Raw genomic sequence first — 15,599 nt, 5'->3', positions numbered from 1 at the left:
GCATCGTGAATCAGGAGGAGCCTCGTGGAGTTTTGACCGGGACAAGGTTGACGTGGCCGCCACTTGGATAAGTAAGAAAATACTAATTTCCTATTTCAATAAATCCAAAAAAACCTAAGAATTTTAGAAATTCATAACTTGGTATAGAAAAATCATAAAAAAAATTAAAAATATCTCCGAGCTCAATGAACAGAGGGGAAAATAATTAATTATATTTAATTTTAACTAGTTAAATACTAGTTAAACACTCCATAGAGTTTTTTAATTATTAAAAATTAAATATAAACTCAAAAAACAAAAAAAAAAAATTTAAGAGATTGTTCCCTCACCCTTGGGAAGATTTTCTAATTCTTCCAAGTTCAGGGCCTTCCCTAAAATTAAAATTGACCAATTTCCTATCAAATTTATAGTTATTTTTAAAAATAATTAAAAAAATTTAGAAAATAGAAATATTAAAACTCACAAGTCAAATACTAACATCAATAATGGTAATATTAAAAACAATGCTAAGGAAAATTTTCCCAAATTTACCAAGCCACTTGCCATTGTCTCAAGACCAGTTGGTTCCCTTTTGGCTGCATCCATATAATTTCGTGTTTAGCATCTGAATTAATATTAATAATATAGATTTTGTTAAATCAAATTGCTTCAATTTTAAATTATCTTCCCTTCTCTGCTGAAAAAAATATTATCAACTTAGTTTTATTTAAGAACAAAAATATATCATAATACTTATTTTAAGATGAGGGAATTTTATGATACACACCCTTAATTTCATTAATCAATTATTACCTTAATATAAATAAAATTAAGCTATTAAGTACAATCATAATAAAAATTAATTAAGCTTATCTAATATTTATGTGTATCTGTCTTAACAAATTAGTTATATTATTTAATAATTGATTTAAAGACAGTGTAATAAAAATAGTATACAGGCTTATTGAAAACTTTTTTACTTCTTATTATCTAGGAAGATTTATATGCATTCCACTCGATGCTTATCTGTTTATATACTCAACTCATAAATTTCAATTTTTGCTTACATGTCTCATCAACATTATGGCATTATTATAGAATTAAAATAAATATTAAGATAAAATTAATTGATTAATTTTAGAAACATTTACTCTTTTGAAAAATGTAAATATTTATCCTTCATTTTTATTTAAATAATGTTTAAATTTTTGTGGCAAAATTTTTAACTATTATATTATTTTTCATTAATTTAACATATATTACATATATATATTAAGGGTCAATTGAGACTTAGTGGGGCAAAAACTTTCCTTAAAACATGTATTAAAATTTTCTGATGTGATACGCCATCAATAAATTTTGATTATTTATCATGAATTTCAAGACATGACACGAATCTCAAAGTAACTTTTTGAGCAAAAAACATTCAAACTTAAATTAAAAGTCATCCAAAGCTCTGATTTCAGCAAACTTATAATCAAACTAACTGACTCGATGAGACAACCTAATGATATCAAAGTTAGTTCAATTCGAGTCAAATCAAACTCAGATCAAGTGATTAAATCATTCTCGAAAAATTTTTGGGCACATTTGAAAGATTAAACAAACGTCGAATTCAGCGAGTTCATAATTGAATCGAGCGTCTCGACATGACGAATTCAACGAGGCCAACATTGCTCAATTCTGACATTGTTAAACACTCAAATGTCCATCAAACACCATCCAATCGAGGGAATATCTATAGACTGTCCGATCAAAATGGTTCATATTTCTGCATTAATTATACCTAAAACACTATAAATAGAGCCCCACCCCTCAAATGAGGGGAGAAGCTTGAGAGAGAATATGAGAAATTGAGAATGAGCTCAAGTCCAACATCATATATGTCATCGTCGATAGTCGTCGACCACCGCCAACAGTTAGTGACAACCGCCGACCTCCGTCGACCTTCGTCGGCCTCCGTCGACTACCGTCGATCACCGCTTACCTCCGTCGACCATCATCGACTGTCGTCGACCACCGTCGACCACAGCTGACCGGACATCGTTAGACGACGTTGTAATCTGAAAATCTAGTAACCCTTTCACGTTTGGGGGACAAGGGACCTCTGTAATCATTAATTTACAGTGAAGTTTTATAATTAGACCAGATCCGGTGATTTTTTACTTTTAATGATTTTTCATGTAAAAAACTATGGTGTCATCACTGATTATTTTACTCTTATTTGAGTGTGTGTTGAATTCTCGTGCAACGATAAGACAATAATTATGTAATTTTTCTTCGTTTTCGGCCAGCCATTAGCCCATAGTTTTCTGGGCTATGGAATGCCATTTTATTCAACTAATTCCCCTCTAAGCAAACTTTCTTTCGATAATCTCCCCCGCTCACGTGACGTCTTCCTAGTTTAAATACTATTTAATAGCCGAGCAGGGTAGTGAAGGATGCTACTTGATAAACTATGAATTAGTCAAACTCGTCAAAGCCAAGCTCCCAGAGATCTGATGAAGGTAGAATTTTCTTTCCTTCCAACTTCGCTTCTTAGTTAAGTTCTTTGTTCATTATTCACTGTATATTTCTCTATTTCTTTGTTCTTTTCTAATATTCCTGCTCTGGATTTGGTTTGATTTTCAAGTTTATTCGTTTTCTTTTCGTGTTTTCTTCTGCGGATCTTGCAAAGAAGAGCTATTGGTAAGGATTGGCTAACTTCGGTTAAAGCAACGGTTTTGCTCCCCAGAAATACACCTTTGTCATCCTCCAGCGTATTCTATGATTCTTTGCGGCCGTAGATTTTTAGTTCTGTTCTATGGCTCTTTGTTTTTAAATTTCTTATTGGAAATTTTCAATCGGTTTCACCGTTTACCTTTCTTATTTTGCACTCTTCAACCTGTTCAAAATATCATTTTTTTTTGTTTTATCTTTATCTGGCTTCATGACTTAATCTGCATGATGTTGCAGCAGATTTGAAGAAGGCAGTGCTTTGTCGCAGTAGAGATATTCTTTCGACTGAACTGCAAAGATGTTGGAGAAAGTGAAGGGATTCAGCGCCGATCAGGTGATAGCGGAGTTTGAGGAATTGACAAAGAATGCTGAGAGAGTTCAGAGTGAGACCTTAAGTAGGATTCTACAAGACAACGGGGATGCAGAGTACTTGCATAATTTGGGGCTTCGAGGAAGAACTGATCCACATAGCTTCAAATCCTGCGTTCCTTTAGCGACTCACAAAGAACTGGAGAGTTACATTCAGAGAATTGCAGATGGAGATGCTAGTCCGATACTGACAGGGAAACCGATAACATCCATTTCATTGAGGTTTCGGATTCCATTCTTGCTCTTTTAGATTTTATTATTGTGATGCTTCCCTTTTTTATGTTATTTTCTAAGTTTGGACTTTTATGCCCCCTTTCTTCAGCTCTGGTACAACACAGGGGAAGCCGAAGTTTGTACCTTTCAACGATGAATTGGTGCAGTCCACAATGCAAATATTCAAGACTTCTTTTGCTTTTAGGAATAGGTCTGCTTTTTCATCTCTTCAATCTTTATTTCTTTTTGTGGCACACTATGGTATAGCACACAGCAATTTCAGTCCCACTGTTACATCCCTCTGACTTCAAAATTAAATATTTGATACTTGAACACAAATTTTAAAAACGTGGACTTGACTTGCTTTTCAAGCTAATTTTTCTCTGTGCTTCAATTATATGTGTTTTGTAGAGCATATCCCTTGAGGAATGGAAAGGCTCTTCAATTCATTTACAGCAGCAAGCAGCTCAAAACAAAGGGTGGTCTTACAGCTACCACTGCTACAACAAATGTATACCGAAGCGCACAATTTAAGAGAACGATGATGGATATCAGTTCTCAGTGTTGCAGTCCTGATGAAGTTATATTTAGCCCGGACTTTCACCAATCATTGTACTGCCATCTTCTCTGTGGTCTGATATTTTCTGAACAAGTCCAGCTTGTGTTCTCTACATTTGCCCATAGCATTGTTCATGCATTTCGAACCTTTGAGAACGTTTGGGAAGAACTATGTATTGATATCAGAGAAGGAGTTCTCTCAAGCAGGATTACAATTCCGACAATTCGCGCTGCTGTTTCGAGCCTTCTTCGTCCGAATCCAGAGCTGGCTGATACTGTGTACCAAAAGTGTGTTGGATTAAGTAGCTGGTACGGTGTGATACCGGCGCTTTGGCCAAATGCTAAGTATGTTTATGGAATAATGACAGGATCTATGGAGCCATACTTGAGTAAATTAAGGCATTATGCAGGGAATCTTCCCTTAATGAGTGCTGATTATGGGTCTTCTGAAGGGTGGATTGGTGCAAATATTGATCCAGAATTGCCACCTGAATCGGCATCATTTACTGTTCTTCCTAATATAGGGTATTTCGAATTTATTCCTCTCAGGGAGGAAGGTCAGTTGGAGGAGGAGGAGAGCTGCGATTCTTTAACTAAGCGAAGTGAACAAGGGCCAATTGGTCTTACAGAAGTTAAGGTTGGGGAAGAATATGAAATAATCATCACTACTTTTGCAGGTATAATGTTAATTTCACTACGTTTCTGGTACTTTTTATTTATTTATTTGCAAGAAATCAGTTTTTTTTTTTAATTGATTCCCAATCAAGAATCTACTTTTGAACAACTTTTAGTATGCTTGGCATGAGAAGGGGTAGGGGGGCCGTTCAATTCGAAGAAAGTTTAAAGTGCAATAAAGAGAATTTTTATAGTCCCTTTTTTCTTCAATTTTAATTTACTAAACCTGGATTTAGTAGATCTCATATTAGCAAACTTGAAATTTAATCATCCCAAAATAAAATTTTTGACAGCATTTAAATTAAAAATTCAGCCTAAGCGTTTCTCCTGTTGAATTTTGAACGTCTAAAAGCAGTTTTATTTTTCATAAGAAATGACTAAAAGCTCAACTAATTCGAAGTATTTTATATATAATTAGCCAAAGTCAACTTATAAATTTGGAGTAGAGTTGTTAGGCTTTTGATGAGCTATGCGCATTTTTAACTTTAGGTTGGCTGATTAAATGATTATATATGGATGTGATGCACTGAATTCTACCTGTCCCCATCTTATCAGTCTGAAGACTTTATCTGGCCAAAGCATTTCCTTTGAATTCAAACTAAAAATAAAATAATAAAAGAAATATATGACCATAACTATGGTAATACTATATTATTCAACTTGTTACTTAGCTAATTACATTAATAGGATCAACAACTTTTTCATGGACTTGATCTTGCTTGAAATTTCATCCTTAATAGATAAATTTTATTTAGTGGGTCGCCTTCGAGCCATGTATTCGGGTTACCCTATTGTAAAATACTTCTGCTCCAAAGTCTTTAGGATTTTTGATAATTTTGAGAAAATAATGTAGTAAAATATAACAACCAGTAATTCTTTTTTCAGACGATTTTTAATTGAGAGAATGTGAATGCTAAGTAATAAGGATTTTGTTGTCTTAGCGAATGGTTTCTAAACCGCTGGACTAAAACGATTCATTGTTTTTTTGTGTTATCCACTAGTCTATAAGGATGATGATCTATGGGTTGGTGACCGGTAATTTTTTGGCTATTTCTTGTTGGTCAAAACTTGAAAATTCATTGTATACTGTATTTTGAAATATTATATCTACTATATATTATATTCTAGAAGATGAAAACGAGTTGTATGACTTGTATATGATGTTTGACTTGTAGCTGTAATAGATTTGAAGCGGTAATAGACTATAAACTTCTAAAGGTTGAAGGCTCTTAATTAGATTAGTTTATAAAATTAACATTAATGATTTGGTAGAAAAATCATGGCTAATTGTAATATCATTAAAAATTGATTAAAAAAATTGTAAGTTTAACAGCTAATAAAGGTTAATCATGTACTGCAGCTCATGATCATATATAAAGCTGACTCATATAGTTGGGTATAGCTGATGATGTTAAAAGACAAGGTCTCGCTCAAACCTGAAGTCTTAGAATTCTTCATTTTGTTTTCAGCCAATTGCTATATGAACAATATGAAAAGATTTTTTCTTAAAATTCAGATTTTTTTCTTATATTTCAGTTGTACCCATATAGTTGAAGTAAGTCTTCATTAAGAACTATGGTGTTGCATTGAAATGGTTCCCTTGAAAATGACACCGTTTCTCATCTCAGTGAAATGTTTGCTCGTCTCAGGTTTATATCGTTACAGGCTAGGTGACGTGGTAAGGGTAGCAGGGTTTCATAACTCAACCCCAAAACTCCAGTTCATTCGACGAAAGAGTCTGATCTTAACCATCAACATCGACAAGAACACGGAGAGAGACCTGCAGCTCTCTGTCGAGGAAGCTGAGAAGCTCTTGGCAGCCGAAAAGCTCGAGGTCCTGGACTACACCAGCCATGTCGACATGTCGAGCGATCCCGGCCATTATGTTATCTTTATGGAGCTAAACGGCGATGCGAAAGAGGAAGTTTTGAATAGCTGCTCTGAATGTTTAGACCTTGCCTTTGTGGATGCAGGTTATGTTAGTTCAAGGAAGGTTCGATCAATCGGTCCGCTTGAGCTCAGGGTGCTTAAACGAGGAACGTTTCATAAGGTTATCGATCATTATCTCACACTTGGGGCAGCAATGAGCCAGTACAAGACGCCTAGATGTGTGGGTGTGTCAAATGGAAGAGTTTTGCAGATTCTTAACAGCAATGTGCATGAGAGCTATTTCAGTGCTGCTTATGGCTGAGAATGTTTCTTTTTTCCTTTCTGTGGTAGAGTTGTGCTGTTCTTGAGTGGTTTATGTGCAAATGGTTTATTAAAGAGAGAATGTTTGGGATTATTGACTTGGAGATTTATCTGACGTTCGTTAATTTAATTGAGAGCATTTGATAGTGCATTGTATGTTATTTGAATTGCTTTGGATGAGAGGCTTCTTGTTGATCATGCAATGTGACTATGTCCTGCTTGTTGCCAGGTACTGTTTAATCAATGCTTGAATAATGTTTTTTTTTTCCTGAGCTTTGATGAGTTCGATTGCCGCAGATTATAATTGTAGAATTAGTCATGCATGGTTGGTGAAGAGGAATGGATTAATTCGTTCCGAGAGAATTCTGTATCAGGAAATTTTGATTGGTCGGGATAATTTTTAAAATTACTAGATTTTATTTTGAGATAAGTATGATTTATTTTTAAATTATTAGATTTATTTTAAGATAGGCGATGATGCATCATCAGTAAATTTTTATCTTTTAACAAGAATCTCGAGATAATATGTTTAATAAAATATGTTTCGATTCAAATTAATGATCATCTAGAGCTCTTATTTTAGTAATTTTATGATTAAATTGACTGTTTCGAAATACAAACTGGATGACATCAAAATTGGTTCAATGTGAGTCCAAAAATGTTCATATTAATCAACTTTAAATTTGACATATCTATATTCAAGTCTAACGTATCAACGAGAGGAATCTAATGAGCTTAAGCTTGCTTAATTTTGACTCATTAAGACCCTAAAATAATAAAATACCCTCCTATAATCAAGAGGGATCAATACGGGTCGTCAGATCAAGTGATTATGGGCGTTATTTGTTGAATGAACAAATGCCCCTTCACCAAAGGTTATAAATAGATCCCACTTATTTACTTCAGGGGAGGAGTCAAATTCCTAATGTTATCTTGGATTAAAGAATCGACGATAATTTCCAGCCCTTGTAACTTCCTATCACCATCACCAGTCGGCAGTAGTTGACTACCGCTGGCTACCACGAACCACCCCGAATCAACATCGACTACCGCCAAATGCCTCCTGTTAGCCTTCATCGGTGCACTTTGTGGTGTAATGATGTATCACTGAGTACAGTGCAATGAAGTATCTCAAATATAGGGTAACAAAGTATCTCAAATATAGTGTAATGAAGTATCTTGTATATGGTGTAACGAATAACATTGTGTTGAAGACCCGACAATAACACCCGAAAAACTGCTTATGATTGTTATATTCAGATTACAACGACTTTCTCCAAACTCCTGATGTTTTCAATCTATAGTAAATTGACAAATATTGTCTCAGACGTAAAATAATAAACTCGAGAGAATGGTTACAGCCACCAACAGGTGTGTCACTTAACTACAGTCAATGTGACTAGTTACAATTGTAGTTTTTTGGTACTGTCTACATGGCTAACAACTATCATTATAGCCTTCCACTACGGACTTTGTGATCAAGTGACACTCTCTCAATTACTCATAACGGACTCTGTGGCCAATACCATTGCACCTTCTCATTACTACCAACTGTTGACCTCATTTTTGGTTGAGGTCTAGTTTTTTCCTCTTTAGTAGCCTAGGGACTAGCCATAGGAATTTTCTGTTGACTATTCCTAGAGAACGAAATCCTAGAGAACTAGAAAGGGAACCCTCACCATTAGAAATTCCAAACTCTTCTTTACTCAACTTGAAGTTCCACATATTGGTCCTAACCTCTAGCACTTAGTATGTGGGGTCAGTATGGAGGAGCTAAAGAAGAGTCCCCCATAGGAATAGGGTGGTCAAACCTTAGGACTAACCCTGGGTGATCTGGTTTTGGTGGGGCTAACTTGCACACCGTACACTCTCTCACATACCCTAAACCCTATGATCCCTTAAGTTGGTCTTCTGACTTTTTTTGGAAAGCTCATATGGATGAACCTATACCCCTAATCTTTTGCTAAGAGTGTTAGAGACAACATATTGAGCTTCGCTGTTAGGCCGCCTAAATGTGGCCTCATGGCTCCTATTGGTTTGGCATGACTTCATGGCTTGCTGGCCCATTTTAGCCCCAAAAAAACTACCAAATTACCAAAATACCCCTACAACCCTAATTTTTGCAAAAAATCTCAAAATTACCCAAAACACCCAAATTTATCCAAAAATCATCTCAAACTGCTCCCCACCACCTAAATTTTCAAAATACCCCCAAAAATTGCCAAAATTACCAAAATGCCCCTCATGATCTAAAAATTCCAAAAATTCCAAAACATTCCAAAAAATTTCAAAATCATCCCAAATATTCCCAATTTCAATTTTGATCATCAATTTGAGCCAATTTGACCAATTTTACTCAATTTGGCCAAAAGTCCCAAATTTGGCCTTAAGGGCCCAATTTCCCTAAATTAGCCTCAATCTTGGCCCAATTGACCCCAATCTTGCCCAATCTCAATTCCAAACCAAAATTCAGCATCTTCAATCTTAATCTAAACTAAATTCAAGCCCAATTTGATCCAATTGCAAGCCCAATTTCACCCAAATAAAAAAACCCCAATGTTGACCATATGATTAAATCCACCAAATTGGCTTTCAATTCAATTCAAACCCATTTGAAATTCTTCCAAATCCTTCATGAAATATTCATACACTAAATTCAACATTCAATTAGCCCAAATTCAATTTCAATCTTAAAATCCAAAATCTTTAAGTCATTCAAAAAAGCCAAAATCTAAAGCCCACATGATAACTTCTTTTCTCTTCATCATCCATTCAATTAAAAGCACTCCCTAAGTTCAAATTCATGATTTGATCAAATCATTCTAAATCAAGGCTCATGAAAAACTCCACAAAAATACCAAATAAATCCAAAATCCCTTCACATGAAAATTAGCCAAGCCACACGCAAGCCATGAAGCCACTCCCAAGCCATAGGTGAGCCATGAGAGCCTTGTCACCTCATCAAACTAGTAATGGCAAGAGGCCAAGACAGTTTCAAGCCTCCTTAAAAAGGTTTTAACCTCTCCCATGAATCACTCTAACCCATGTTTAGCCAAATCTCTTTGGATGGTGACTTATCCCCAATGATTAAGCTGAACTAAATGATCTTCTCTTCAGCCCAAACCAACTTTGGTATTTGAGTCCAACTGAAATCCATGTTTTGACCCAATTTGACCAAACATGACACTTCTCCCATTCCTCTTTAATCCAAGACCTTTACACATGGCCAACCCCAATTGACTTCACCAAACCCAAGCTCTGACCTCCCTGAGTCAGATGATGACCTGAGTCTGGCCGGCCGACCACCTAGGTTGTCGTAAAAGCCATGGCCAAGTGCTTCCCCATGGCTAAAACTCAAAATTAAACCCATCCAAGTTGTCTCATTCCAATTGGATTTTTGCACATTGCTGGAATCCACATAAGCAACCTAAAGCACCCACAATTTGCTACTGGTGGCCTCTCCTTCCCCCTCTATTTAAACCCAACTTCCATGGCCAAAGGAAGCAAGCTCGAAATTCCTTGGGGAGACTCCGCCAAATTGCTTCCAGAGCTTCTTCAAGGCCTCTTGAGCTCAACCCAACCATCCTTAGCCACTCAAGCCCACTGCTCGAGCTCAATTTTGGAGCTCAAATTCAAGCGTGAAATAAGACACCCCATAAAACTCCACCAAATTCAAATTAATTGCACCCACACCATCCTCACAGTGAGAGAGGAAGATCCCCCATAGAAGCCCCATCACCAGAGCACCCTAGGGTGGACTTTTATCAACACCCTAAACTGGCCTTGGTCATAATCATATCTAAGCATTTCACCACGGCTTGAGGCTTCATCTAGGAGCTCTTTGGATTCAAGGCAAGCTTTTGGAAGCACCCAATCGAGGCCACACTTCTTGGGCAAAGGTATTGAAACCTAACCCTAGACCAAACTTCATTTAATTCTCCATGTTTATAGAGTTGATTTAAGGGTTGATTAACCATATGAATATTTTATCCTAGTTAAGAAGAGTCTATAGGAACAAACCACACTTGATTTGGTTGAGTATCAAGAGAGACATTAGGGTTTAAATGTGGACGGTTCTCGGGCTAGAGGCTTTGGGGACAATGACCCACAGCCGTTGGATCGTGCGTGTAATGGATGAACGAATGAGATCACGTCGGACTAGAGATGGAGCGGTACAGAGGAGACGCTTGGCGGCTGACTCAGGCGGCGGCGTCTAACGAGAGCGCGCCCGTGGAGCTTCGGAGTCGTCGTAGGATTGTGTGGCGCTGTGGATAAGTAGAAAAATAGGGCATTTTTCTATTTATTTAAACCCCTAGAACTTCAAAATTTCATAAATTTGTGTAGAAAAATCGCAAAAATAAAATAAAAGTACCATCTAACTTAGTGAACAGAGGAGAACAATGTGAAAATATTTTCATGTCCACTTGATGCATGCATATTTTTTAATTAATTAAATGGTGTTTTCTTTATTTTAATTCTCCATTTGCATAGACATTTCACCATGGTATGGGCCCATGGGGCTTTTGATGTATCTGTTGTTAAGCATCTTCTCTAATTTTCCAAGGTCAGGAGACATCCTAACTAGAGATATCTAATTTTCAAGTTAATGGTCCCTGTTTTGGTAAAAAAAATTATAATAATTAAAGTACTCATAAAAAAAATAAAAAACCTATTTTGATATATTCACTATGATCAGAGGACCTTAGGAAAAATATAAATTTAATTTTAAATTTGATTCAACTCAATAAAAATAACTCTAATTATCACCAACCCTAAAATGAAAAGAAAATTAATTTAGAGTAATTATAAATTTAGAGGAGATTAAAACTATTCCACATTGTAGTTTAATGTTAGAGGAGACCCCCATAAAAATTTTAAGTCAATTGGAGTTAATTTGACCACTCAAATGGATTAATTAAGTGAAATCCCATTTTTGGCGTTAAAATAATTCTAATAATTAAAATACAACTCAAAAAATTACCAAATTAAATTTAGGAGATCCTTATGACCAAAGAAACCTAATAAAAATAAAATTGGGATTAAAATAAACACTTTATTTTTGAGCTATTTTTAAACATTTAAACAATTAAAAACTAATTAAAAATCATAAAAATTGCAAAATTGTAAAACACACTAAAATGTCAAATTTGACTTACTGATCACCTAGAACCAATTTCAATAATTTCCTAATTTTCTAAGTCAAGATATTAATTTCTAAAGGCTAAAAATGAATTTTCTCTAATTTTTCACTAAAATAATTTTAATAATTAAAATATAAATCACAAAATATGAAATTTGTCTCTTTAGGTTCCCTAGATTTAGAGAGATTTAATAAAAATATAAAACTTAATTTTCTACTTAAAAATATTTTATATTTAATTAATGCTCAAAACAAACAAATAATTCTAATAATTAAATTAAATATTTAAAAATCATGAAAATTGGTCCAAGTGGTCCTCTATCCTAGTTAAAGCTCCAATAATTTTCTTAAGGACGAAAGTTTTTTTTTATTGAGTTATGAAATTTTCATTGAAAATCTCTATCTTTACATTAAAAATAATTATAAAATTAAATAAATTCAGAAAAATCACATTTTCTCCTCTGGTGTTTTAATTAACCCGTGAGTGAGGTAATATAAAATTTTCAAGTCATTTGAGTCTAATTTAATGAATTATAGGGTATTAAGGCCTTAGGGGCAAAAGGGTAATTTTAGAATGTAAGGCTTAATTAATATTTAGGCTTAATCAAAGAGCTAAATGGGCAATAAATGATCTTAAATAACACATCAGAATAATTGAAACATAAATGGGATAAGTGGTAGTAACCACTCTCATTTTAATCTTATAAAGGATAAATGTGTAATTTTTCAAAGAAGGAGATATTAAGGTGAGGGTTTGATTCTGGAAGATTATAACTAACTGATTTTAAACCCCCAACTAAGGGTTTTGGATTAATTTATAACTCATGATAAGGATTAAGGATATGAATATTAAAAAATGGTTTTCCTTAAAATTATAAATCTACCAATTAAATCTTATGGGCTTAGTAGTGAACTAGGCTTAATCAAAATTTTGCCTAATGAAGTTTAGAGAATAACTTATAAGTAATTTAAAACCTTTCAAAACACTACAAGCACGTTCTCTAAAAATCAAATTAATTAAATTCCTTAATTAAGTCAAGTTGTCCTCAATGATCTTTACCTATATTATCAAATGATAATTACCCCACTTAAAAGATAATCAAAACATCATAATTCACTGAGCATGAGGGTATGAACTGGATGAACTATATAGCAAACATAATAAGACTAAAATAAACTCAAGATAATTTCAGGGACTATGAAATGTCTAGGGTATTACCCGAAGCTTCTTCATGATCCTTTGGAGATCTTGAAAGACACCTGCACTTATTGTGATTTGTTTAATGGAATCATCCTCAAAATTTGGACCCACTAAAATACAACATAGGATATGGTAGACAAACCTCAAAATTATATTTTATAATTTCTTTATAAGCATGTTTTAATTCCAGCAAAATTATATATATATGGTTTGCAAGTATTAAACTTTCAGGTGGAGGAACGAGAAGACTCGACAGGTATGCCTTTATGATTTGCAGTACTTTCCTTTCCTGTATTTTTCCTTACTGCACTTTTTCCTTATAAATTTGCATGCTAAATAATGATGCCACCCTGTATGAAAATCAAAACTGTTAGGATAACCACAAAACAAAAAATAAAACCAAAACAAAAATCAATCAAGATAAAATTCACCACCACAATATTCAAAATATAAGACAACTCAAAATTTAATGACAAACATCACAAAACAACAATTGCAACTAAATTAAGACGTCTCTATCGGATGATCGGGAATCCCTCGGAGGAGGTAACCTACGGTTGTTAACGAGATTTCCTACAGTCTATGTGAAAGTATGGAAATCATCGAATTGAGTTTAGTAAATTCATTTGGACTAGGTGAATCTGATAGAAAATAGTGGTACCAGAACGAGGGAACCGTAGGATCCTAACCGGTGTTTCTCTAATCAACTCTAATACGCCCCATAATACTTAAATGACCATAAACTTAGGGACATCTGATTTGACATGATAACTTAACACATTAGAAAGCCTAAACTTGTTGCGACGAGGAGCTTGGAGCTAACATTATGGGCAACACGACTATCTTCAACAGCAAAACATGTCTTCACCAGCTAAACCATTCTTTGGAACTAAATAACAAATCCATAAGAATTTGAGTTTATTTTCTTATGCAACATAAATCCTTAATTTATCTTTAGGTCTTTGTATAGCTCTGCTATACAATTTAAGCCTTAACCTGCTTTAGGATTCTGAGGTTGTTTTCTGTCACGACCTAAATCCTCACATCTTCCAGGCTATTTGTGTGATCGTTTCACACGAATATAAGCCCTAAATAATAAAATTGGCAGGATGAAACATTTAAATATTTCTCCTCTAAATTAAAGCTAAACCATGAGATAACTTAGGAAGTCACCGATGTTCTTCTCAGGATCTGTGACATCCCCTAGTTCTTCCTCCTTTGGACACTACAACAAAATGTTCTAAATTTGAGTCATTCCCTTTTTTCACCTCTACGTCCGATCTCTTCTAAAACACCTTTTTGTCTGATCTTACACCTTTTTGTCTGATCTCGTTGAAAAGTCCTAACCCTTTGACCTCTTTGAAGATAATATCTCCTAATTTTTATCGAGAGTTTTCTGAGGTGACTTCAGTCATCTAGGATGTTATTAACTATAGGGGCTCGCCCTTATAGAAAACATTTCCGAACCCAGCTTAATATAAACCTTATTTAATTCTTCGTATTAAATAGGGGAATTTGTCAGCTTATAATAAAAATGGTTTCGCAGACCGAACGGATGTCATATAATCTTTAGTTTATTTAATCAAGTCTTAACAGTAAGTGTCATGCCTATCCTTCAGGATGGATACATTACTTGCGGTATTAGGCTTTTTTATTTAAAGTACTGGGGATATGAGACCAGTTCGGTCTCGTATTTTCCAAAATCCAAAATACTATTTTTTTCCAAATTATATATATTAAATTAAATTGAAATGGGTGTTAGGATATTCATCCTAGCAGCCAACAACTTCACAACTCCCAACTTTTAGTGTCGATGCCAACATTTCTAATTGTTATCATTATAACATTCCACTACAGCTTCAGTGTCCAACTAACACGTTGACAATGACAAACTATGACTTATGTGGCTAGTCACCACTATAGCTTACTACTACGCCCTAAGTGACTAATTACAATCTTTATAGCCTTCCTCTATAGCTTTTATGACCAACTAACACTTTTTCAACGTCTCACTATGGCCTTTGTGGCTAACTATTGTCATTACAGTCTTTCACTGCAACTTTTGTGGCCAACTAACACTCTTACAGCGATCCACTATGGCCTATGTGGATTTTTACTACTATAGCTTCCCACTACAGCCTCCGTGGCCAACTGCTAACATTGTAGTCTTCCACTATGACATATATGTTCATTTTCTATCATTATTGACTTCCACTAAGACCCATGCAATCAACTACGGTCATTAAATCTTTCCACTACAGTTTCTATGACCAATTGATGCTTTTGCACCTACTAACTATGGTGGCATTTTTGGCAACCTAATGCTACCGTAGCTATCAACAACTGCTTATGTGACCAACTACAGCCTATGTAGCTAACTGTTATTGCAACTTTCAACCACGCCTAATGTGACCAACGACATCCTATGTAGGCAACAACTACTGTAACTTACGTGACCAACTATGATCAATCTAGCAAACTGCTACTACAACCTCCAACTACTGCTTATGTGACCAACTAGGACCTATATGAGCTTTCAACTTTGGCCTCAATGGC

At 34.8% G+C, this 15,599-nt stretch overlaps 1 protein-coding gene across 3 annotated transcripts; it reads left to right on the top strand.

The window, feature by feature from the left end:
- The first annotated feature begins 2,390 nt into the window (after nucleotides 1-2,390).
- Nucleotides 2,391-6,946, top strand: LOC110038389 (jasmonic acid-amido synthetase JAR1-like). Of its 3 annotated transcripts, none has more exons than XM_020743212.1 (5): nucleotides 2,391-2,486; nucleotides 2,938-3,288; nucleotides 3,389-3,490; nucleotides 3,691-4,514; nucleotides 6,162-6,946. In XM_020743212.1, exons 2-5 carry the CDS (start codon nucleotides 2,996-2,998, stop codon nucleotides 6,701-6,703), a joined length of 1,761 nt encoding a protein of 586 aa, XP_020598871.1. In that variant the 5' UTR covers nucleotides 2,391-2,486; nucleotides 2,938-2,995; the 3' UTR covers nucleotides 6,704-6,946. The 3 variants fall into 3 exon arrangements, with proteins under 3 accessions (XP_020598871.1, XP_020598872.1, XP_020598873.1); XM_020743213.1 differs by having other exon boundaries at nucleotides 2,399-2,486; nucleotides 2,935-3,288; XM_020743214.1 differs by lacking the exon at nucleotides 2,391-2,486 and adding an exon at nucleotides 2,539-2,667 and having other exon boundaries at nucleotides 2,935-3,288.
- The last annotated feature ends 8,653 nt before the right edge of the window (nucleotides 6,947-15,599 follow it).

The sequence above is a fragment of the Phalaenopsis equestris genome, unplaced genomic scaffold (genome assembly GCF_001263595.1).
Source record: "Phalaenopsis equestris unplaced genomic scaffold, ASM126359v1 Scaffold232758, whole genome shotgun sequence".
In the NCBI taxonomy this organism is placed as follows: Eukaryota; Viridiplantae; Streptophyta; class Magnoliopsida; order Asparagales; family Orchidaceae; genus Phalaenopsis; species Phalaenopsis equestris.
This window is presented reverse-complemented; position numbering and strand designations above follow the sequence as displayed.

Coding starts and splice junctions, on each gene's coding strand:
- LOC110038389 (XM_020743212.1), top strand. CDS start 2,996: ATGTTGGAGAAAGTGAAGGGATTCAGCGCCGATCAGGTGATAGCGGAG. Junction 3,289..3,388: donor ATAACATCCATTTCATTGAG/GTTTCGGATTCC, acceptor CCCTTTCTTCAG/CTCTGGTACAACACAGGGGA. Junction 3,491..3,690: donor TCTTTTGCTTTTAGGAATAG/GTCTGCTTTTTC, acceptor TGTGTTTTGTAG/AGCATATCCCTTGAGGAATG.